Raw genomic sequence first — 24,958 nt, 5'->3', positions numbered from 1 at the left:
GTAACTTGGCCTCTCGCAGTGAGGGAACCGCCAGAAGACCCTCGGAGCTGGACCTCAGTGTCCGGGCAGAACGATGGGGGAGGAGACGCTCCTTCAGATATACTGGACCGAGGCCATTTAGGGCTTTAAAGGTCAGCACCAACACTTTGAATTGTGCTCGGAAACGTGCTGGGAGCCAATGTAGGTCTTTCAAGACCGGTGTTATATGGTCTCGGCGGCCACTCCCAGTCACCAGTCTAGCTGCCGCATTCTGGATTAGTTGTTGTTTCTGGGTCACCTTCAAAGGTAGCCCCACGTAGAGCGCATTGCAGTAGTCCAATTAAGTAGTCCAACTAATTAGTAGTCCAACTAATTAAGAATTAGTCTTAATTCCCCTCGTTTACTGAAGCACACCCACCAAACCCGAAAGTCAGTTGCCCTGTTGTTATCTTTTCATTCAGCAGCCTAACAGCCCATGGATAGAAGCTGTTCTTTACCCTGTTGGTGCAACTAGTCATGCTTCTATATCTTCTGCCTGAGGGCAGGAGATCAAGAAAGTGCTGGCCAGGGTCTGAATGATCCCTGAGAATTTTCCTCACTCTCCTGAGGCAACGTTCTTATGCTATTTCATCCAGTGGATTCACGGGATAGCTCATAATATCTTGTGCTGTATTCACCACCCTCTGTAGGCACTTCCTATCAGATGATGTCAAACCAGCATACCACACCATGATGCAGTATGAAAGGACATTTCTATTGTTGACCGGTAGAAGGAGATAATCAGATGTTGATTGACATTGTTCTTCCGCAAGACTCTGAGGAGATGGAGTCTCTGTTGGGCTTTCTTAACCACCTGGGTTGTATTTATTTTCCAAGTAAGGTCTTCACTGAGATAAACTAAGAATTTAAAGGAAGAGACTCTCTCTACACAGCCCTCCCCGATGTACAGCGGGGCTAGTTCTCCTCTCTTCCTCTGAAAGTCCAACACCATCTCCTTTGTCTTGATGATATTAAGGTGCAAGTTGTTCCCTAGGCACCATGTAGATATTTTTTGGACCTCCCTTCTATACACTGATTCGTCTCCACCTGTTATTAAACCCATTATGGTGATGTCATCTGCAAACTTAATAATTGCAGCAGGCGGGTCAGATGATGCACAATTGTATGTATACAATGAATATAGGTAGGGACTTAGCACACATCCCTGTGGTATGCCAGTCCTGATTTTTAAGGATTTAGATGTCACACGTCCAGTCCTCAATGTTTGTGCCTGATCTATCAGGAAGAATGTTTGAAGCTTTCTTATTCCAAGAACTTAGGCTGGGTACAGACTTATACCTTCAAATCACATTTGAAGAACATTCCTTCCTTCCAAGAATTCAGGGCACTGTAGTTTGCTAAGGGTTTCCTCGGGTTTGTGACTCTGTGAGAGGTGAACGGAATAATTTGAGGCAGATTGTCCGGGATTTCTCAGTCAGGGACATGCAAGCCATGGTTAATGCGAAGAGAGGAATGAAATGAGAAGTGAAATTAGGAAGTGGAGAAAGATTGCCAGCCTTGCCTCTTTCCCCATGAAAAAGGCATTGGCTTCAAGGACACTTTTTTCAAGCCCTCCCTCTGCTTCTCCTCCACGTCACCACTTCTTGCTCTTTACGTGTCACAGAGCTGCCCCCAAAAAACTAGTTTCCAAAAATAAGCACAAAAGAGAAAGCGGGGACCACAAACCAGCATGAGGACTGTTTCATTCTGTGTGATGCTGTGCAAAATAGCTGCGCCTCCATCCGGTGTGATGCTGTGTGTATTGTGCTTGAGAACTGTAAATGAGTGTTTGTGTTTTTCAAAGATCTTTTGTCATCCCCCATTGACTTTAAAAAGCCCCAGCTTCCCTATGTTCCCTATGGTAGGTGCTAACGTGCTCAGCATTTTATCAGTTACCCAATTTCTCTCAGCTTCCACATCTGCATTTGAGAGTGGCCATGACAGCTTCTGCAGAGCAGCTCAGTGCTGCAAGGCATGCTGGGAACTCTTTTTGAGGCCACCCAGGTGGTCAGCCCCGTTTGACACCAGTGGCGCACCCAGAATGCTCAGCAGCGCCACTGTGTTTCTTCTCAGTGTGTTTGGAAAGAAGATTACTATTGCAGATGCATCAGCTCAGTTTTGCTGCTGCAGCTGCTTCTTCTAAAATCAGCCTTTGAAGCATGGAGCAAATTGGCCATCTCTTTGTCCTCCTGGGTAAGACCCTTTTCTTCCCCCCTCCAACTCCACTCTTTTCCTTCTTCTGGAGCCTCCTATCTACACTTCCCTTCCCATTTTCCACTGTCTGTGTTTACTCAAATCCTCTGCCTCTGTGGGTCTTTAGGGAGGGATGAGCATGTCTCAGGCAAATCTTTCACAGCATCGACACAATGTCACTGGCATGGGAAAGTTGGCTGTTTTTAACCTTTACCATTCCTGAAAATGAACCAAAATAAAATCATAACCTCCAGAAATGCGTCAGATTAGGGGGTATTGCTTTTTTGGGGGGGGAAATGTGTATGAGGCTATTTAGGAGTCCAGATTATGAAACTTGAAATGATGCCAAAAACGGTTTATATATATATCTAAGCATCACATTTTTCTCCTCTGTTGTTTTTCAGCCTCATTTTTTGCTCTTTCCTGGATGGCGGCCCTTGCAGGTAATCCAATTAATATAACTTCAAGTACTGAGTGGTAGGTAGATACTGTCGGTGTGAACACATCGTAAAATTTAGACGTGGATATATTGTTGTGGCTATTTGTTCCTTATTCTGTCCCTTATCTTGAAGTCCCAGACCTGAAGGGTGTGAATGGTGAGTTAAAGGGATCCCCCACACTTCCCTTCATGCTCTGCTTTCTAAGCACAGGTCTGGGATTTCCAGGTCCAAATGGGTTTTTTGGGAGGGGAGAAGAGAGGAGAGAGAGATTTTTCAAAATCTGATTTTGAGATTAAGAGGCATTAGAATAAAGGGTGGAATGGGATGGGTTGGGACTGTCAATCCGAAGCAGCAATTGAAGTATTGTGGAAGGTTATAGGGATTCATTAATCATCTAATGCAATGGGGAAATCCTAAGGGACTGGCCAAACTGTATTTTTATTGTACCTCCCTCTGTTTCCCAGATACTGTGACTGAACATCCATCAGGCTTTTGGCTGTCTCTTTCACCTCCACACAACACTTTTGCCCGAGGAGAACTGGCTTCATTGATATGCTCCCTGCCAGAAGGACAGAGGGCAACGGGGTTCTATTTCTATGAAAAGAGAGGAGGTGTACCAGTCATGTATGGACAACAGGCGGAAAATATCTTGGAGGTTTCCACAGAATACCTGGAAACAAACAAAACATTTCTCTGTGCTTACCTGGGGGGAAAGAGTGCAGGAGAACGTTTCCTGTCTTCACTGAGTAACGAGGTTGTGCTGTCCATCACTGGTGAGAAAAGTATTCTTTGTGATAGAATTGCATGCACGAAAGCTAAGCCAGCTTGGGGATCATGGCTCCTACTCTGCCCAGCTCCTACTCTGGTTGGAAACATTGTGGAATTCAAAGATCACCTGTAATTTCATAGTCCTTCCAAACTCCTCTTTTCTTCTTGTCTGCCTTCGAAATGCATTGCCCCTTCCAGAACAACATTGGAGGAAACAAAGGCAGGGTGCCTGCCCCGAGGAGCATACAAGGGATGTCATCACATAGGGATCCCTTCTGACCTTGGGATTCTCTTTGATTCTCTCTGCAGATGAACCACTTTCCACAATGCCTACCTTTTCCACCCCTGACCAGGCTGCTCTGAGTTTTGCCGCCCCAACCAGGCCACCTAGAAAGTCAACACTGGCAACTTCATCAACCAGCTCTTCTCGCTATGTCGCAAGACGACCCTCAACGCGCACGAAGCTCCTTGCATCAAGCACCTCCTGGTCCAGCTCTTCGCAGTTGAGTCGGCATTATAGCACCTCAACCAGCAGCACCAATGCTCAGGAGAGCAGGAAATCATCCGCCTGCTGTGATCCCAAATCCACCACAGACCAAAAGAAGGACAATTCAGAAAAAGGTACAGCCCTCTCATGAGGCTGTTATTTTTAAGAAAGGGACCCTTTCTTTTTTTTTGTATAAAATTGTGATTTTATAGGTTATAAGCCATCCTGAGTGCTGCAGTTGCACTAGGTAAAGGTAAAGGGACCCCTGACCATTAGGTCCAGTTGTGACCGACTCTGGGGTTGCGGCGCTCATCTCGCTTTATTGGCTGAGGGAGCCGGCGTTTGTCCGCAGACAGCTTCCAGGTCATGTGGCCGGCATGACTAAGCCGCTTCTGGCGAACCAGAGCAGCACACGGAAACACCGTTTACCTTCCCGCTGGAGCGGTACCTATTTATCTACTTGCACTTTGATGTGCTTTCGAACTGTTAGGTTGGCAGGAGCAGGGACCGAGCAATGGGAGCTCACCCCATCACGGGGATTCGAACCACCAACCTTCTGATAGGCAAGTCCTAGGCTCTGTGGTTTCAACCACAGCGCCACCCGTGTCCCTATGCAATTGCACTATGAGGGAGCAAAACAAACAAACAAACAAACAAACAAAGGTTGCACTGTAAATAACCCACCTGATTCAGCTCAGTGCGGAATATTATTTTCACCCTATGAAAATGGAAACAGTGCTACTGCTGCCTGATTTCTTCACACTATCTTCACACTAAGAGGCTAGAAAAGGAGAAAAAAGAAAAAGAAGAAAAGAAAAATAAAGAAAAAATTAAACGAAAAATCTTATGAAAAACGTACAAGAAATGCAAACCATCATCGACATTATTATAAACATATATTTCCAATAAGATCCTTTTATCTTCAGCTTATTGATTTCTCCTTGCCACTCTTACTTTCTTATCTATACCTGATCTCTGGTTTTATTCCTTGATTTATTTGATGACTTCCTTCTACCACTATGCCTTTTCTAATTTCTCATATCTTAAAATTTCTGCATCCATTTTTACTCAGTGGAGAACTATTTTCTTATCTCTGTGGAATTTAGTCTATTCTCAGCCAAGTGTCATCACTGGAACCGTATTGCATCAGGTAATTTTTAAAAACATCCCATTCTTTTTTGATCCTATCTCCCGAATAGTTTCTTATGAATTTTGTTAATTTCGCTAATTCAGAATATTCACATAGCTTTAGGTGCTATTCTTCTTTTGTCAGTATTACATTACTTTTCCAATACTTTGCTATAAGAATCCTGGCAGCTGTAGTAGCATAAAGAAAAACTCTTTTATTAGCTTTTGGAATGTTTGTTGTAAAAATACCGAATAAAAATAATTCTGGGGTTTTTTTTGGAAATGTATATTTTAACATTTTCTTCAATTCTTCATATATCATGTCCCAAAATAATACGTTGATGGTATAGTGGTGAGCATAGCTGCCTTCCATCCTTGAAATTTCACCCACTTCTCTGAGTGTTGCAGCACTGTTCCCCAGCCAAGCAATGTAAAGTGCGGCATTCTAGAGGATATTGCGCCTTACGTGCTCTAAATGTGGGAACCCCTGGTGCCCTGACTTTGTGTCTCCTTCGCTTAAGAGTCACACACATTCACAAACTTTTTTTCTTTTCTCAGATAGGAGAGCGATCACAGCAAGGTGAGTGAGTATGAAAACTTGGGGGCCAGCAATCACCGGCAGCTGTCAGAAGCAGCTTCCTCCAAGCTGTTAGACATGACGCTGCGGTTTGTGTGGCCCATCGTCGGAGGAGTTGGGGCTGCTGTGTGTTTAAAAACAGAAGCAGGGACATGCAGTCAGGAGTGACAAGAGGCTGCAAGGGTGTGGCTGCCAAAAAAAGCCACCTCTTTGCAAGAAGATAAAAAGAGCTCTTTAGCACAAGGCAGAGGGGAGTCTTTTGGTCTAGCCTCCATTGTCCAGCTGTAGCCAGCCAGATGCCTCTGGGAAGCCCACCAGAAGGCCATTCCTAATTCCTGCTCCCCTGGTTTTCAGAGATAGAATCATAGAATTGGAAGGGACCCTGAGGATCATCTAGTTCAGGCACCCCCAAACACTGCCCTCCAGATGTTTTGGGACTACAACTCTCATCATCCCTAGCTAACAGGACCAGTGGTCAGGGATGATGGGTATTGTAGTCCCAAAACATCTGGAGGGCCGAATTTGGGGGTGCCTGATGTAATCCAACCCCCTGCAATGCAGGAAGATGCAGCTGCCCCATACGGGGATCAAACCTGCAACCTTGGCATCATCAGCACCACGCTCTAGCCAACCGAGCTATCCAAGTAGAAGGACAGATAGGACAAGTTTGAGGGTGGCAGATAAGAAGGGGGAAATACATAAAAAAAATATAAACAATTGTCCAGTAGCACCTTGGAGACCAGCTAAGTTTTTTCTTGGTATGAGCTTTCGTGTGCATGCACACTTCTTCAGATACACTGAAACAGAAGTCACCAGACCCTTATCTATAGTGAGACAGGGAGGGGTATTACTCAGAAGGGTGGTGGGAATGGGTGATTGGCTGATAGTTGTTGACTGTTTACCGCTATCAGCCAATCACCCATTCCTACCACCCTTCTGAGTAATACCCCTCCCCACCCTCTCACGAAAGCCAAGAACAAACTCACCAAGAACAAACTCAGTTGGTCTCCAAGGTGCTACTGGACAATTTTTTAATTTTTTAAAAATATATTTCTACTGCGTCAGACCAACACTGCTACCTACCTGAAGCAGGAGAGGGAAATGATTGGCATGTTGGAGAGAAGGGAAGATGTCTGTAAGGGATGGGGTGGCTGGGACAGGGACAGAGCCAGTGGACAGGGAAAGGTGGGGGCAGAAGGGGTGAAGGGAGCAGAGCAGGATTCCAGATTGCCGGAGGCTGGGCTAGATGACCCTAGGGGGTTCCCTTTAATTCTGTGATTCGATGATTCTTTTAATGTCTATTCTGGACCCAGGAGGGCAGGCAGCTCCTGCTACATGGTTCTGTCCTCAGACAGATGCCTTGATGGCAGTTTGGACTTCTCACAAAAGGGGGATTCATTGAGTTACTTGGCCATTCACCTTTGCTGTGAGCTGCTGTGCATTTTCTCTGTGTAAGAAACTGGGACGGAAACTGTGAAAACATTTAAAAATAAAATAAAATAGTTTAGCAAGGTTATTTCCCCCTCCATTCATGGCGGGGATTGGGAGATTCTTTCTGTCTTTCATATTGAAACCATCACGACTTCCTCCGTGAAACCTTTGACAATACAATAACTGGCTCCCCCCAAAAAATTCTATTTAAGGATATAGAAACTGAGCTATGGAATTGGCTGCTACAGGATGTGGTTTAGATGCCTTTTGAAAAGAGGTACATTTGTGAAGAATATTCTGCCAAAACATTTTAGTCATGACAGCTAAGTAGATCTTCATTGTGCAGAAGCAGTCTACCTCTGAATTGCTGTGCACTGAGATAAGCAAAAGAAGATGGCCTGTTTGTGAGTTGCCCAGGAGTGTCCAGCTGGTTGCTGTCAAAACTGGATGATGCCAACCCTCAATTTGCTCCCAACAGCCTCAATTAGCCTCAATTTCCCTCAATTTCCTTCTCCTTTTCAGGACTCAGATGCCTTTTACTGCCTTGCCGCCCCCTGCTCTGCCTCAGCCCCCAATATCGCAATCATGGATGGAGAGCGGAGCCAAACCGGCCGAAGACCAGAAGGAAGGTCTCTACAACAACATTCCCCTTCAGGGCAAGAAGAGAGCAGAATGATACAGAGATTCCGAAGACTAATGAGCCACCGGGGAGATTAAAATATTCAGATGGGGATTTACGACCAGGGAGATGGGGTGGAAGGGGGCAGGGAAGAGGGCAGTGTTCTGCCTTCCCCTGCCTAGTCCAGCATACGGCTTGGCTCACTTTCTGCAGCACTTTCCTCAAGAGCAGGGGTCAGCAAACTTTTTCAGCAGGGGGCCGGTCCACTGTCCCTCAGACCTTGTTGGGGGGCCGGACTACATTTTGAAGGAAAAAATACGAACAAATTCCTATGCCCCACAAATAACCCAGAGATGCATTTTAAATAAAAGCACACATTCTACTCATGTAAAACATACTGATTCCTGGACCATCCATGGGCCGGGTTTAGAAGGCAATTGAGCCGGATCCGGCCCCCAAGCCTTAGTTTGCCTACCCATGCCCAAGAGTTTGTCAGTTTAAAATACTTTGCCCCTTTGTCCAATCTCAATATTTTGATCTTGGATTATTTTTTGTTGTATGTTTATATTTTTAAAAATCAAAAAAAAAAATTATATAATGTGACCTGTTTGGGTATTTTCTTTGTAATTAAAGAAATATTTCAAATAAATAAGTAAATCAAAACTTTTTGTTTCAGTCTTATTTTCTCTGCTTTCCTGTATGGTGTCCTTTGGAGGTAAGATGAAAACTGATGCATCCCTGAAACTAAGCTTTTCCCCTGAAAGTATTCCCTCGCAAGACAGAAAGACAACATGCACACATGGGCGTAGCCAGGATTTTTGTTAGGAGTGGGGAGGGACTATGTTGGGGGGGCAGAACGAATGTGATTGGTCAGTTAGATAGGTATTTCTATTGTTTTACCTGATCGGGTTCCAAACAGTTCATTAAATAGCTCTGCATCCCCCAGCTTTGTCTTGATCCGTTCAGAAGATCATGCAAGATCTTAATGCAGAACTAAGTTCTATTCAGGACCGGTCCTTTGCACAGTGAACAGTATTGTTCACTCGATAAAAATGAAAGCTAAAGTAAAAGGCAGTAAGGACTTGCAAACTGAAAAGGAAAGCGTAATGATAAAAAGAAAAACTGATAATGAATGCCCCCCCAAACCCCCCAATTGACAATTATAGGCAATGAATCATTGCTTCGTGAACTGAAATCATCACAAGCAGTACACTCTCAATTACAGTCCCAGGAACCCATGGGTATGCTAACTAAGGCCTGGGGACCTGATCCGGCACAATCGCCTTCTAAATCTGGCCCATTGATGGTCCGGGGATCAGCTTGTTTTTACATGAGTAGAATTTGTGCTTTTATTTAAAATGCCTCTCTGGGTTATTTGTGGGGCATAGGAATTTGTTCATATTTTTTCCTTCAAAATATAGTCAGGTTAGGTAATTCTGTCTTTATAATTCCTAAAAGAAAAGCCTCTGTTTTTCTTTTTAACAAAGGTTATTTTAAACACCCTGTTCATTTCTTTATATATCATTTTCTTTTTCTCTGTACTAGAATGGGAAAACCCCAATCTTTCTGACTCTGTCTGTCTGTCTCACTCCTTTTCTCCTCTCTTCTTTCCTTCCAATCTCCCAATCTTCCTTTGGCTATCCGTCTATGCAGGTAAAGTTGAATTCTGTTCTTCCTTTCTTGCATCCTGCTGCACATTGTTCCATTTGGGTTGCTTCAAGAACTTTGACCGCAGAGAAAAACAGGTGATGGCACAGCAAGATCAGAGGTGATTAGCAGTTCCTAGATGGAGCTGGATAAAGTTTGTGGTTATGGCTAAAGCCTACAGGCTGAGTTCTGCACACAGCTCAGGGTGTGTGTCTACACAATGGGCTGGAATCGGAGGTGTGATGTTGTGCTTCCTGTCTTTAGTCTTTGCTTTGAGAAGACAGACTCCGGCAAGGCCGGTTCATTGTCTCTCTTGGGACAGAAACCAGAGAGAAGGTGGATTTGGGGCTCCAGCCGTGGTTGTTCTTCCAGGGATACTGACTGAGCATGAAGCTGCCTCCATGGACAGCTGCTGCTTTGGTGACAGGTTGGTGACCTCTCTGCCCAACTCAGATTGGAAATTTGCCATCTATCTCACATTCACACTGCATCTCTCTTTGCTCTTCACTTCCAGTCTGTCTCCAGATTCTCCTCGGGAGATCAGTCCAGGCAGGTAAAGCGGATTTCTGTTCTTCTTTCAACTTTTGTGATAGGAGCCAGAAGCTCTATGGGATGTAGGAGTGTCACATTTTGCATGATTGGGTGGATTGTGGCTAACAGATTGAGGCTGAATCCTGACAAGACAGAAGTACTGTTTTGGGGGCTAGAGGCTGGGCAGATGTGGAGGACTCCCTGGTCCTGAATGGGGTAACTGTGCCCCTGAAGGACCAGGTGCGCAGCCTGGGAGTCATTTTGGACTCACAGCTGTCCATGGAGGCACAGGTCAGTTCTGTGTCCAGGGCAGCTGTCTACCAGCTCCATCTGGTACGTAGGCTGAGACCCTCCCTGCCCACAGACTGTCTCGCCAGAGTGGTGCATGCTCTGATTATCTCCCACTTGGACTACTGCAACACACTTTATGTGGGACTGCCTTTGAAGGTGACCTGGAAACTAGAACTAATCCAGAATGTGGCAGCCAGACTGGTCACTGTGAGTGGCCACTGAGACCATGTAACACTGGTCCTGAAAGACCTACATTGGCTACCAGTACATTTCCGAGCACAATTCAAAGTATTGGTGCTGACCTTGAAAGCCTTAAACGGCCTCTGCCTGGTACCTGATGGAGCGTCTCCACCCCCACCATTCAGCTGAGGTCCAGCGCTGCGGGCCTTCTGGTGGTTCCCTCCCTGCAAGAAGTGAAGTTACAGGAAACCAGGCAGAGGGCCTTCTCGGTGGTGGCTCCCGCCCTGTGGAACGCCCTCCCATCAGATGTCAAGGAAATAAACAACTATCTGACTTTTAGAAGACATCTGAAGGCAGCCCTGTTTAGGGAAGTTTTTAATGCTGTGACATCACATTGGTGGGGAAGGGGTGAAGGGAGGAGAGAGAGATTTTCAAAACCTGATTTTGAGTTTAAGAGGCATTGTAGTAAAGGATGGAATGGGATAGTCAATCCCCAGCAGTAATCGAAGTTGAGCCATTTTGGTAGTTGTAACTGTGAGAGAGAACAAAGGAGCTCTGGCCAAGATCTCTCAGCATAGTCAGAAAACTGCCACCATCATAGTTCCTAGGGAAAGCCAACAGAGTACAATACTGAAGATTCAAGTCTGTCGTGAAGATGAGCTTTAATGTGATGTAGCAAAGGGGCAGGTTTATTTTAAGCAGTTCTTCAGACTTGGGGGGGGCACAGATATTGTTGCTGCTGTACAACTCCCATCATCCCCTGCCAACTTAGCAGAAGTTGTAGTTCAACAACATCCAGGGGCCAAGGTTGAAGAACTGTGTAAGCCTTTGCTACCATGGCGGGAAACAGCGCTTGAGGAATATTCTGGTCTTCACCAAGCTGGTGCTGTCGATCGCTGGTGAGGAGCATTCTCTTTGTGAATGAATGATACGCGCAAAGTCTAAACCATGTGGGTGATTCTGCCCAAACCATTCTGTTGTTTTTGCCAGGTGCAAGGAACACAAAGCAAGGTCCCTGAATATAGTCACAAAGTCCACATCCTCCTGGTTCCTTAGGGAAAGCAAGAGAGCACAATTGCTATAACATTGCTTCATGTTTTGAATATAGCTGTATATTAAGGAGAGGTGCTTAAGGGATTGGTCTGGAAGTTGCACAGTCTCCCTTTTTAAAAAGAAATAATATTTATTACTTTTCAAAGAAAAAAAAGACTGAAGAAGAAAGAAAACAAAAGAAAAGAAATACAATACAATACAACATAAAAACAATACAAAACACAACCTAAACCCATTAATCTAAACACTATAAACTAAACAAAACAAAACCCACTCCCTAACCCTAACCCTAAATAAAACAAATCAAAAACAATTTTAAAAAATTACATCCCCCCCTTTTCGATACTCTTTCTTTCATTCCCTTGTTTCCTCGACTTCCTCTCACTTCCCTTTTTGTTTTCCACTTCTACTAGTTATTTCAGCAAATCCTTTCCATCTTTCTATTCTCTATCATATTATGGATAACATATTTTTTTTAACCTTATTTTAACATTAAAACTAAAATACTTATATATGCTTAACTCCTTATAACATTTCTGCTAAATCCATAAAATATCAATCCACCATTTTTCTATCACTCATTAATTTTGCAATTTTTCTATATATAAACTTTAAATTTTCCAATCTTCTTCCATCAACCCCTCTCCCTGGTTTCGGATTCTGCCAGTCCTTTCCATCAATTCCATATAGTCCTGGAGATCTTATGTCCAAGGCTCTTAACTCTTTTCCAGGTCCCTTCTGCAGATCTTCTTCATATTCTTTAATGTTAGAGCGCAAATCTCGAGAGAACTCCATCCTAACAATACTTTTATTCCTTCTGGACAGTTCAGCCAAATTTCCATAGTTGAAACTAGGATCTATAAAATATTTCAAGACGTATTTCAAGATTCCTCCAAATCCACAGGCCCCTAAAACTTCAGTCTCCTCCAAATCCAAGTCCATGTCCCAAAAGTCAATTAATCCCTGGATAAGAGGATCTTTGCAACTTTCCTTCTTCGGTCCGAGCCGGGATCCAATCCTCAAAATCTGACTTTTCCTAGATTCAATCATAAAAGACCTCAATTTATAGTCCTCAATTTGCTTCTGTAAAACTAAGGATCCCGCTTGTGTTATTTTAGGTTCAAAAACAACAACTTTCTCCTTTTCCTCCACCATTTGTTCTGCCAAAGTAGGTTCCTGTGCCAGGTCCTGAATTATTTCTGTGTTGGTGTTCTCTTCTTGTCTCAAATTAGTCATTTTCTGTACCAAGTTATCAATTTTAAAAGTCATGGCATCCGTCTTTTTATGAAGATCTTCGAGCGAATGACTTATTTTACATAATAGAGTCACAATAACTTCTCCTATCAACATTTTGAATAGTCCAAGGTCAATCTCTGGTTCTCAGAATCATTATCTTGCAGCTGGAGATCTCCCAGTTACACTCCTATAACAGTTTCAAAAGCTCCCTCTAGAGGGAAACAGTCTCCACTTGTATCAGTTCTTTCAAGCACAACTCAAGCAATAAACAAAGTTTCGATTTTCAGTTACTTTTCCTCCATTTTAGATGCAGAAGAGGACAATGGAAACAGTATCTTACTCTTATTTTAGCTAGCTGTCAAATCCGTTCTGTCAACGAACTTTCCCCAAACGTCATCTGGCAGCCCTTTCCCAGGTTCAGAGCTGAGGTAGTTTGATTTTCCCCTCACTCCTGCAGGCTTACTAAGTTCAAAATTCAAAGTTCAAAATTTCCTCCCTCTTCACCTGCCTCCAAGGGGGTTTTTGTATTTTTAACCGATGGAAATTTAATCCTTTATCAAAAGCTTTCAAAGACTTTAGCTTGTAACGTCTTTGCTTCAGCCTATTTACAAAAGCGGAAGGTGGACTTCCTGTTTATAACCTTCCCGCTTCAGCGCCAAATTAAGATATTTAGAGATCCAATTTTCCGTTCTACTCACGGGTAGTTGTTTAAAATCCAATTGTCCACAGGAAAAAGTCAGCGCTCTCCAGCAACAGCAATGCGGCTTCACTCCATGAAAAAAGCAGTCGATTCAAAGCACCGCACTGCTCACCCCACGTTGCTCCGGATCCCCAAAACAGGGTTTCCCCATGAGTAGGGGAGGCGCGAAAGGTGCCAGCAGAATCCCAGGTTCACAAGCTTCTCCCGCTTGTGATTTCAATGGGTCTCCGCCTTCGCCGTGGCGGTCAGACCCTGTTTTTCACTGAGCAAGTTCCTCCCGATCGGAGGAGCTCAGCCATTGCCGGAGGCGCCAACCCGGAAGTCCGGCACAGTCTCATATTGTAGCCCTAATCTTATATATGCGGAATTCTCTGCCAAAGATTCCTGGGCCCCATCCAGAACATAAATCTTGTTAGTTGACAATAGGAACTAGTGTTACTTCCATTTGAGTCTGTAGCATTGCTATGCTCTGAATTCCTCAGAGACAGAAGTGCTTAACAAGCTAGCCACAAAAACTTCTCTTCCTTTCTCTCTGCTCCTTCAACTTCCCTTTCAGAGGTTCCTCATGCTCCAGTTTTCTCTGTTTCTCCAAAGAAGGATGTCTATACAAGAGGGGAATCTGTGGAACTCAAGTGCTCATCTTCTGAAACCCGTCATGTATCAAGGACCCAGTTTTTCAGGGACCAACAGGATCTGCATTCAGTCAAGCCCTCTTCCTCCTCCTCTCTGAGCAACATCACACACACCCTGCGCCTGGTTATTCAAGATGGTGGAGATTACTCCTGCAGGTACCGCATTATAGAATCCGGGCAAGAGATCGCATCCAGAGAGAGCAACTCCATCAGGATTTCGCTATCGGGTGAGGAGGCCTTTCTTTGCAATACAGGTCTCTTGGAAGTTGAAGTGGGAAGCTGGATTGAAACTGAGTAGTTTGGCTAGTCAAAGGAACAGGAGGGCAATTTTATTGATAGAGTTTGAATATGTACAAAATTCAAATATCATCAGAAATTGTGTAATCCTCCCAAAGTCCTATTTCCTTTTCTTATTTATCTGCTTGCTTATTGAGGGGGAGAGAGATTATTGGTCTACAACTCCCATCAGTCATCCACCAAGCAGCTTGATGGGTGTTGCAGTCCAACAACATCTGGCAACCCATGGTTCAAACATGCTTGTTAGGTGAGCTTTTCTCGAGAAATTATGTTTGTCAAAAATCGAAAGGTTTTGTTGAAAAGTTCCACCACTTAATGGCATGGAATTATTAGAATGCTGTTCAGGTGATTCTGATAGTGACCCCAAGTAAATAGATTGTGGAAATAAGTGTGTAGCATTTGTTTGATGCAGGACTGAGAAGGACCAAAACATTCTTGGCACTAAACAAGCATACCTTGAACCAACAACTCATTTAAAGAATTCATGGATCAGGGACTACAGGAGAATAGTTCAAGGAAGGGGCTGAATGGCATTTCCCCCCCTTGCACTTCTTCCCTTTCCCCAATGCAGTTCTGTCTCCACCAGCTCCAGAGCTGTCCATTATCCCTCCAAGACAGACCTTTCTCCAGGGACAACGGATCAAGTTGAAATGCTCCCCTCCGGAAGGGCAGCCGGCAGCCAAGTTCTTCTTTTATGAATTGAAAGCAGATGGTGGGTGGACTGTACTCCAAGAAGAGTTCAGTAATACCCTGGAAATCACTGCAGAATTTCAGGAAATAAAGAAAACATTTGTCTGTGCCTACTTGGAAGAAAACAGTGCAGGAGAACTGACTCAACTGAGTAACCTCATTGAGGTTTCCATTATAGGTGAGTTAAGTTCGGCTAGTTCATATCATCAAAAGGCAGAGGGCCTTCTTGGTAGTGGCACCCACTAGGAAATAAACAACTACCTGACTTCTAGAAGACACCTGAAGGCGCCCTGCTTAGAAAGTTTTTAATATTTGATGTCTTATCATGTTTATAATATTATATTGTGAGCCGCCCAGAGTGGCTGGGGAAACCCAGCCAGATGGGCGGGGTACAGACAAATAATAATGATAATAATGATAATAATGATAATAATGATAATAATAATAATAATAATAATAATATCCCTTAACTGTGGCAAAAAGTACAAGAGTACCCCCTGGGAGAAAGAGGCACTAGAGGCATGAACTATGGGGATGCTTTGGGCTGGAGTAAGAGGACAATTTCAGACCCACGTTATGGTCCCTGGAGAGACTTCCTATAGGCATTGTAGCAGCAGTAACACTGGAGAGCTGCAGTTTCGGAAGAAAAATAAATCAATCCATATCTCATGTATACTGTTCCAAAGCTTCTCCTGCGGGGGAGGTGAATTTATTTTGAAATCACCCTTTGAAATGAACCTGGAGCTGCTTCAGAGGGGCCCCTGAGCACATGGGCCCCTGAACACACCACTAGGCTGGCTGCCCCTTGTCTCCTACCACTATAGGAGAAGGAGAAGGTCGGGGGAATGTTTTCCCCCACCCTGAAACTCCCCCCTTCCCTACAAATCCTGAACAGGACAAGGAAGCTCCTGTTGCAGGAAGAACACAACTATTAACTGCTAGGCATACACTGCAACATTTTGTGGCAGGCCACCCTGGTCTCCTGCCCTGCCAAACTTGGGCGGTCTTACGGTTTGCATTTTGAAGGGAAATGGGGCATCGCCAAACAAGGCTGGCTTCTTATTCCTTATCTGTTTATTTGCTTCTCAGGCCGCCTTCGTCCTCCGTTCTTCTCTATGTCCCCGAAGCTTGACATCTACAGCAGTGGGGAGATTGTGAACCTCACATGCTCTGTTCCTGAAAACCTTCTCATGTCGAGGGTTCTCTTTGGGAAGGACCGATGGCTGTTGTATGACTACAGGCCCCCTTCTCCTCTGGCCTCCTTTACGTACACGAGGAGCTTGTCTCCTCAACACAGTGGGGATCATTTTTGCACGTACCGAGCTGCAGAATTGAGCTGGAACATTTCATCCCCAGAAAGCAGCAGGATCAGGATTTCAGTGACGGGTGAGGCCTTAAAAAAATGCATAATTCTCTTGGAAGATGAAGGGGAAGGCTGCCCATTAAGAGTTTGGGTGTAATCTTTGACACCTCCCTTTCCATGGAGGTGCAGATTACAGCTATAACAAAGGCGGCATTTTTTCATCTCCGCCAAGCTAAGCAGTTGGCTCCTTACCTCTCTCGCCCTGACCTGGCCACTGTGATCCACGCGACGGTCACCTCCAGACTGGATTATTGTAACTCGCTCTACGTGGGGCTGCCCTTGAGACTGACCCAGAAACTCCAGCGGGTGCAGAATGCTGCGGTGAGACTCCATACGGGGTCTTCGCTTAGAGATCACATTCACCCGGTGCTATACCAGCTGCACTGGCTCCCGGTGGAGTACAGGATCAGGTTTAAGGTGCTGGTTTTAACCTTTAAAGCCCTATACTGCCTAGGACCCTCGTACCTACGGGACCGCCTCTCCTGGTATGTCCCACGGAAGACCTTACGGTCTTCAAATAAAAACATCCTGAAGGTCCCAAGCCACAGAGAGGTTAGGCTGGCCTCAACCAGAGCCAGGGCTTTTTCGGCTGTGGCTCCGATCTGGTGCAATGCTCTGTCCCAAGAGACTAGGGCCCTGCGGGACTTGACATCTTTCCGCAGGGCCTGCAAGACAGAGCTGTTCCACCAGGCCTTTGCCCGGGGCACAGCCTGACTCCCTCCTTTGACAATCTCCACAGAACTTTAGTTAATGGTTGCCACCAATTTGATTTTAATTAATTTTTATATTGAAATGATTTTAGAATGTTGCACTATTTTATTGTTGTTAGCCGCCCTGAGCCCGGCTTCGGCTGGGGAAGGCGGGATATAAATAATTTTTTTAAAAAAATATTATTATTATTAGAATGTCCCAGGTTGAATCCTCGTTGTCTCCTGGTAGGTCTGGGAACTCTCCTGCCTGAGGACCTGGAGAGAGATGCTGCCAGTCAGTGTAGACAGTGCAGAGCTAGCTGGACCACTGGTCTGGCGTGGCTATAAGGCAGCAGGTGATGTTCTTAGATGCCAGGGTTACCTCGGAAGTGGGAACCTTGTTGATATTGGATCAGACTGCGATGTGGATCTGTCTTTGTTTCTTGGACGATGTTTCTGTAACCCTTATTCAACCATTAATACTACTCATGAGTAGGAAACCATGCAAGGGGCCTGGGGGCATGCTGGAAAGCTCTGACACATACCAGTTACTTCTTTTATAAATTTTTTAATTGGTTTTACAATTTGGTTTTACATTCACAGAAAAAAATCAAATAAAAAAAATATAAAATTCTCGGACTCCCACCCTCCCTTTTGTGGAGTCCACAAATAACCATTTTCACTGCAAATCATATTATCCTCCATTTGTCCACAAAACTCTATTTTCTCTTGTAGTTCTTTTCACATTGCAAGTGTTATTTCAATGTTGGTAATGTTTTTAACTGTTTACAGGGTTCTGTCAAATATATTACAAATGTTTCCCAGTCCTTATTAAAAAAATTAGCGCCCAGAAAAAATATGGAACGCTTCACGAATTTGCGTGTTATCCTTGCGCAGGGGCCATGCTAATTTTCCCTGTATCATTCCAATTTTAGTACATATGCTCCTGATCTTCTCCTCTCCTCTCCCCTCCTGAAGTCCAAGAGGGGAATTCATGAACCCACAACTCTCTGTTGGCAACCCTGCCTGGATGGACCCGATTTAGTTATGGCTTGCCCCTTAAAACCTCCGTGAGCCACAGACTCCTAATCCCTTAGCCATTGTACTCATTTTCCTTTATGGACAGCTCCTGTAGCTCCTCCTCCTGCCCCGGTGCTGACAGTGGATCCTCCGTCTGGAGTGGTGAACGAAGGGGGATTCCTGCGCCTCACTTGCTCGGCCAATGGCAGCGACGCAGAGCAAAGGTTCCATTTCTACAAGGATGGGGTCCAGATTTCCTCCAGCAGTGAAGAGTCTCTGGCGGACTCCGGAGAACCCAGGAATGCCTTCTCGAACGCCTCTGCAAACATCCTGGTCCAAGTCACAGCCAGCATCCACACTGGGGGATTTGCTTGCAGGTATGAGCAGAAACTGAGCAGCCGATGGATCATGTCTCCCTGGAGCCAAACGGTGAAAGTCACAGGTGAGCCATGCCCTAATATTTTACAAATATTAATTCATAACAATCCAAATTACATACCCATAATTAGAGATTTCTCCAAATCTCTGGACTTTCCATCTTCCCCTCCATGGGTCCTATTGTACACCCTCTTAACTGCATATTTTTCCACTTTCCGTATTTTATATCTTCCCATCTTGTCCATAATATTAGATACATTGCAGTGAACCTAAAACCTCAGTGAACCACAGACTCCAAATCACTTAGCCATTGTATTCATTTTCTTTTACGGACAGCTTCAGTAGCTCCTGTAGCTAGTGTGATGTAGTGGTTAAGAGTGGTAGACTCGTAATCTGGTGTACCAGGTTCGTTTCTCTGCTCCACCACATGCAGCTGCTGGGTGACCTTGGGCCAGTCACACTTCTCTGAAGTCTCTCAGCCCCACTCACCTCACAGAGTGTTTGTTGTGGGGGAGGAAGGGAAAAGGAGATTGTTAGCTGCTTTGAGACTCCTTAGGGTAGTGATAAAGCGGGATATCACATCCAAACTCTTCTTCTTCTTCTTCCTCCTGCTAGGGATTGCATCTCCCTGCCAGGGTTTGAATTTAGGACAAGCAGATAGATGCTCTGACATTGAGCAACAGCTTTTCCTCATCTTGTGGTCCCTCCTAACCCCCTCTCCTTTGTGGCTGGCTCCTCCAGATCCTCCTCCTGCCCCGGTGCTGACAGTGGATCCTCCGTCTGGATTGGTGAAGGAAAGGGGATTCCTGCGCCTCACTTGCTCGGCCATTGGCAGCGACGCAGAGCAAAGATTCCATTTCTACAAGGATGGGGTCCAGATTTCCTCCAGCAGTGAAGAGTCTCTGGCGGACTCCGGAGAACCCAGGAATGCCTTCTCGAATGCCTCTGCAGACATCCTGGTCCAAGTCACAGCCAGCATCCACACTGGGGGATTTGCTTGCAGGTATGAGCAGAGACTGAGCAGCCGATGGATCATGTCTCCCTGGAGCCAAACGGTGAATGTCACAGGTGAGCCATGCCCCACCGGAACACATAGCCCACATTAGAAGTGGGACAGTCCTCTTGTGGGTTTTGTGTTTGAACTGCAAGACTGAAGGATGGAGGGAAAAGAGCAAGGGGTGGGAACAATACCGTTCTTTGCTGTGACTTCCCAGCTCCCAGCCTCTTTCTTTCTTTCTTTCTTTCTTTCTTTCTTTCTTCCTTCCTTCCTTCCTTCCTTCCTTCCTTCCTTCCTTCCTTTCTTCCTTTCTTCCTTCCTTTCTTCCTTCCTTCCTTCCTTTCTTCCTTTCTTCCTTCCTTCCTTCCTTCCTTCCTTCCTTCCTTCCTTCCTTCCTTCCTTCCTTCCTTCCATTTTGACAAAGTAATAATCATAAATAAATACGAATAAAAATGTGCCCGCCTCCACTGAGACCATTCCACTCTAACTATCAAATCTCCCAAAATTCCAACACCTCTTGTGATGGTTTGACCCCTTTCCATTTTAACAGTACAAATTCTACAAACACCTTCCATATCTCCTCAGAATCATTTCTCCTGCGTATTCCCCGTCTTACCTTAATGGCACATGTTAATTTATCATTCATAGCTATATCCCACATTTCTTTATCCTATTCTTCCATTTTATATTCTGCTTGCCCCTTCCACTTCCTAGCTATAATAATTCGTGCAGCTGTCAATAAATTTGTGACCAAGTCCTTCCTAGCCTGTGAACCTTCCACCCCATCATAAATTTATAACAATGCTACCTCTGGAATTTTGGTCAGCTTTAACCCAGTGATTTCTGTTATCTCCTTAAATACCCTTTGCCAATTTTTATTGGAAATATGTAAAATATTACATATTGGACTACTGCAATGTGCTCTACATGGGGCTACCTTTGAAGGAGACCTGGAAACTACAACTAATCCAGAATGCGGCTGCTAGACTGGTGACTGGGAGTGGCTACCAGGACCATATAACAGCGGTCTTGAAAGACCTACACTGGCTTCCAGTACGTTTCCGAGCACAATTCAAAGTGTTGGTGCTGACCTTGAAAGCCCTAAATGGCCTTGGTACAGTATAGCTGAAGGAGCGTCTCCACCCCCATCGTTCAGCCCGGACACTGAGGTCGAGGTCTGAGAGCCTACTGGCAGTTCCCTCCCTACGAGAAGCAGAGTTACAGGGAAGCAAGCAGAGGGTCTTCTCAGTGGTGGCACCCAACCTGTGGAATGCCGTCCCATCAGACATCAAGGAAATAAGCAACTATCTGACTTTTAGAAGACATCTGAAGGCAGCCCTGTTTAGGGAAGTTTTTAATGTCTGACGTTTTAATGTATTTTGAATTTTTGTTGGATGGCACCCAGAGTGGCTGGGGAAACCCAGCCAGATGGGCAGGGTATTATTATTATTATTATTATTATTATTATTAATAATAATAATAATAATAATAATTTATTTAAAGACTTGCTTTCAACACTGTGTTATGTACTTGTCTTAAATTTTCAAGAGGAAGCCTGTTAGTGTGTTTCTAAGGACATCCCCATTCCTTTATTTTTTATCTTCACAGGTCAGTTGCCAGATTCATCTGCTACATCAGTGGGGCATGCATGGTGGGCTAGTCTACTTCTGATCCTGGCGGTCTTGTTCGCTTACTATTGTTGGAGAAAGAAAGGCAGTAAGTGATGGGCCCTTGGGACCATCCAACTTAAACCCCAGAAGAAGAGCCTGCCTCCTGTTGGGCCTAGTTCCATAGATTAACTATGCACTGCTATTAAAAATCCCATAATAATACAATCTGTAAGTGGAAACCAGCCCACTTTGTTAAGTTAATGACTTGGGCTGGCTAGTTAAGTACCACAATTTAGCATAACGAAAAAAGACACTCTGTGTCATAGAATAGATGGGTTGGCTTTTCTTCCAGCTCCTCACCTACCTACATAGGAGAACAATAGGCAGAGTTGTGTGAGAGCTGGAAGCTGGAGAAAGGCCGGGGGGGGGGGGAGCAGAAAAATTGGGGTGGGGTCAGGTTTCTTTCCAATTTTTCTGGGTTTTTCCCAGGCTTTCCCATCTCTAAGAGAGAGACATGTTTGCTCTGGGTTTGGGGGCTGTCCTGGAAAGCTAATGGGGAAGCAATTAGCTATGGGGATGTCAGTGCTATGATACCTTCCATCATATGCTCTGGTTGTTTATGTGTGTAAATAAAACAATATACCCTAGAGACACCACAGTCTCTGCTGACCTTCGTTCCAAGGAAACAGAGTCCTGGATCAGTGCAGGAATTTGTGGAGAATTTCACAGATCAGAGATTAGGATGGTGCATAACCATACTTTTAACTTTTCACTCCCTTTCTCTCTCTCTCTAGTTCTTTTTGCCCTGGGCACATCAAAATATCAGCTAGCATCTGCGACAAAGGAAAGCAAGGAGGAAACAAGTCAAGACATGTTTGGGTTGTTGGTACCCCAAAAGACAGACTTTCAGGTCAAAGTAAGTAGAAAGGTTTAGGTTTGCATTTTGCTTCCATCTGAGCTCGGGAAATGAGTCCATCCTCTTATTGAAACCAGTTTTATGGGTCAGGATCGCTTTCAAAGAAGCTTAGGAATTGTAATGATTGGTCTTCCGTCCAGGTGACAAAGTAAACAAGTGTGTAGCTGTCCTTAGAGAACTGGCTACCCCCAGGAGTGGGGATGGCCACTTGAATAGAAACCAAAACCAAAAAAAGAACTCGTGAACCTCTTGTGGCTATAACTGCTAAATTGGCCATTCATGGACAAAGGAGCACAAGAAGCTCCTTTATACCCAGTCAGGCAATTGGTCAGCCTAGCTCAGTATTATCTGCATTGACTGGTAGTGGCTCTTGAGGGTTTCAGACTGGAGTCCACCTGAAGATACCATCAGGGATCAAATCTCGGAGCTGTTGCATGCAGTGCAGATACCTTGCCACTCAGCTACAGCCCTTATCCCCCACCCTACAAACTAAGGTAAGGCAAAAAAAAGAAGTAAAGGACACCTGGATGGTTATGTCCAGTCAAAGGCGACTGGGGTTGCGGCGCTCCTCTCGCTTTCAGGCCAAGGGAGCTGGCGTTTGTCCACAGACAGCTTTCCAGGTCATGTGGCCAGCAGGACTAAACCGATTCTGGTGCAATGGAAACACTGTGACAAGTGCCAGAGCACATGGAAATGCCGTTTACCTTCCCGCCACAGCGGTACCTATTTATCTACTTGCAATGGCGTGCTTTCAAACTGCTAGGTTGGCAGGAGAAGGGACAGAGCAACGGGAGTTCACTCCGTCGCGGGGATTCGATCGGCAAGCCCATGATTCCGATCGGCAAGCCCAAGAGGCTCAGTGGTTTAGACCACAGCATCCACCGCGTCCTTTGCAAACTACTCCGGGTGATAAACAAAAAGGGATGATTACCTGATAGGCTGTCAGGTTCTCAGGTACATATGTCAGGCCAAGGTCAGAAACAGAAAACGGAACTTACGAACTGATTCAGCCACATCCGTTGTGGCCGCTCACCACAGTGGCTATTGTCTGCCTCCACAGCTGTCTGCCTCCACAGTTGCTAGAAGCTACAGGAGGGGAGAGTTTTGCTCTTGTGCTCGGATGCTGCTTGGGGGTTTCCCACAGGCATCTGGTTGGCCACTGTGAGAACAGGATGTTGGACTAGATGGGCCACTGGCCTAGCCCTGCAAATCTATTATTCTATTATTATTTGTATACTGCCCTACATCCACAGATCGCAGGGCGGTTCACAACATCAAATTACAGTAGTACCTCGGGTTACAGACGCTTCAGGTTACAGACGCTTCAGGTTACAGACTCCGCTAACTCAGAAATAGTATCTCAGGTTAAGAACTTTGCTTCAGGATGAGAACAGAAATCGCTCAGCAGTGGCATGGCAGCAGCAGGAGGCCCCATTAGCTAAAGTGGTGCTTCAGGTTAAGAACAGTTTCAGGTTAAGAACGGACCTCCAGAATGAATTAAGTACTTAACCCGAGGTACCACTATACAGTATAAAATAACAAAAAATGCATGATAAAAATAAGAAACCAATAATCCCACCTCCCACAACACATTTAAAAGGGCATTGGGTGTCAATAAGCCAAAGACCTGGTTAAAGAGGAATCTTTTTGCCTGGCGCCTAACGGTGTATATCAGGGATAGGGAACCTAAGGCCTGGGGCCCGCGGACGGTCCGGGAATCAGCATGTTTTTACATGAGTAGAATGTGTCCTTTTATTTTAAATGCATCTCTAGGTTATTTGTGGGGCATAGGAATTTGTTCATCCCCCCCTAAAAAATATAGTCTGTACCCCCCACAAGGTCTGAGGGATGGTGGACTGGCCCACAGCTGAAAAAGGTTGCTGACCCCTGGTGTATATTCTTAAGTTCTTATGTGTGTGCCAGAAATTACCATATTTTTCCGTGTAGAACACTAGGTCCCCCCCCCAAAAAAATAATGTCAAAAATTAGGGGGCGTCTTATACATGGATACACCCCCCCCCCGTTTTCTTAAATCTGAGTCCCCCAAAATAGGGGGCGTCTTATACATGGGGGCGTCTTATAGATGGGAAAAATGTTATTTTGCTGGTCATCCCGTTCGAAGTATATTTTGCAGACAGCCCTGGGGGGTACACTGGGAAAGAAACCTCCTTCTCAATGGGCTGTTCCTGAGCCATTTCTGCTTTCCAGCTTGAACTGTGGGTCACCCTCGGTTTCCCTCTCCATCCTCAGAGCTCAGACGTCACCTACGCCACCATTGCCTCCCGACCGACTGTGACTCCCTCCGAACCAACGCTGAAGGACGACCCCATCTCGGCAAAAGACGAAGAGGTCCTCTACAGCGATCTTCTCTTCCATCCTCAAAAAAACCACCACGAGGCTGTGCAGGAAAGAGATGCCCCAGAAGTGGAGAGGGCAGGTCCCGTGTGAAGCGATGGGTGGATTTGTCCCTTTCAAGTGTCTCCTTTTCCCACTCTCAGTTCTCCACATCAGTTTGTGATTTATTTATTTTTTAATTCTTATAAAAACTCAGCAGCATCTTAGAGGAAATATCTCCTAACATACATACTTGCCTGTGCAATTTTGCTTTCTCTGCACATCCTTGCAAAGCAATTTCCCCTCATCGTAACATGTCCCTGCGTGCTATTTTCACCAATATATGCACACTTTACCCTAAGTGCGCATTTTTGCACACGTTGCTCAGCTGGAGAACTGCAAAATTAATGTGAATCTCAAAGGCCGTCACTTTCTCTTTTCTTTTTTGTATATAATTTTTATTACGTTTTCTGTTTTACAATTTAAAATGCTCATTTTACATCCTTAAGATATCAGTGACTTCCCTTCTTCTCTTCCCATGGTTCATTTTACATATCATAAATCCCTGCATATTTTGCAAAAATTATGCCATTCAGTATTTCATTATCGCATCCATCAAAACTTGTTTACACTGTTGAATTTATCTTAATGCTGTCAGCGTTTTCAGCTGTACATAATTATTTCCCATACATTCAATAAACGTTTTCCAATCTTCTCTAAACGTGTTCTTCTT

General features: G+C 44.9%; 1 protein-coding gene across 1 annotated transcript; it reads left to right on the top strand.

Moving 5' to 3' along the window:
- Nucleotides 1-365: 365 nt before the first annotated feature.
- LOC310828810 (Fc receptor-like protein 5) lies at nt 366-24,958 on the top strand. The gene is made up of 11 exons (XM_083706702.1): nt 366-854; nt 1,929-2,211; nt 2,616-2,654; nt 3,116-3,424; nt 13,856-14,158; nt 16,008-16,304; nt 18,097-18,432; nt 19,110-19,436; nt 20,974-21,081; nt 21,770-21,891; nt 24,142-24,958. The coding sequence occupies exons 2-11, from the start codon at nt 2,178-2,180 to the stop codon at nt 24,337-24,339; spliced, it is 2,073 nt and encodes a 690-aa protein (XP_083562828.1). The 5' UTR covers nt 366-854; nt 1,929-2,177; the 3' UTR covers nt 24,340-24,958.

Source organism: Podarcis gaigeae (assembly GCF_964106915.1).
Source record: "Podarcis gaigeae genome assembly, chromosome: 13".
NCBI lineage: Eukaryota > Metazoa > Chordata > Lepidosauria > Squamata > Lacertidae > Podarcis > Podarcis gaigeae.
The sequence above is the reverse complement of the archived record's forward strand: the minus strand, read 5'-3'. Positions and strand labels throughout refer to the sequence as shown.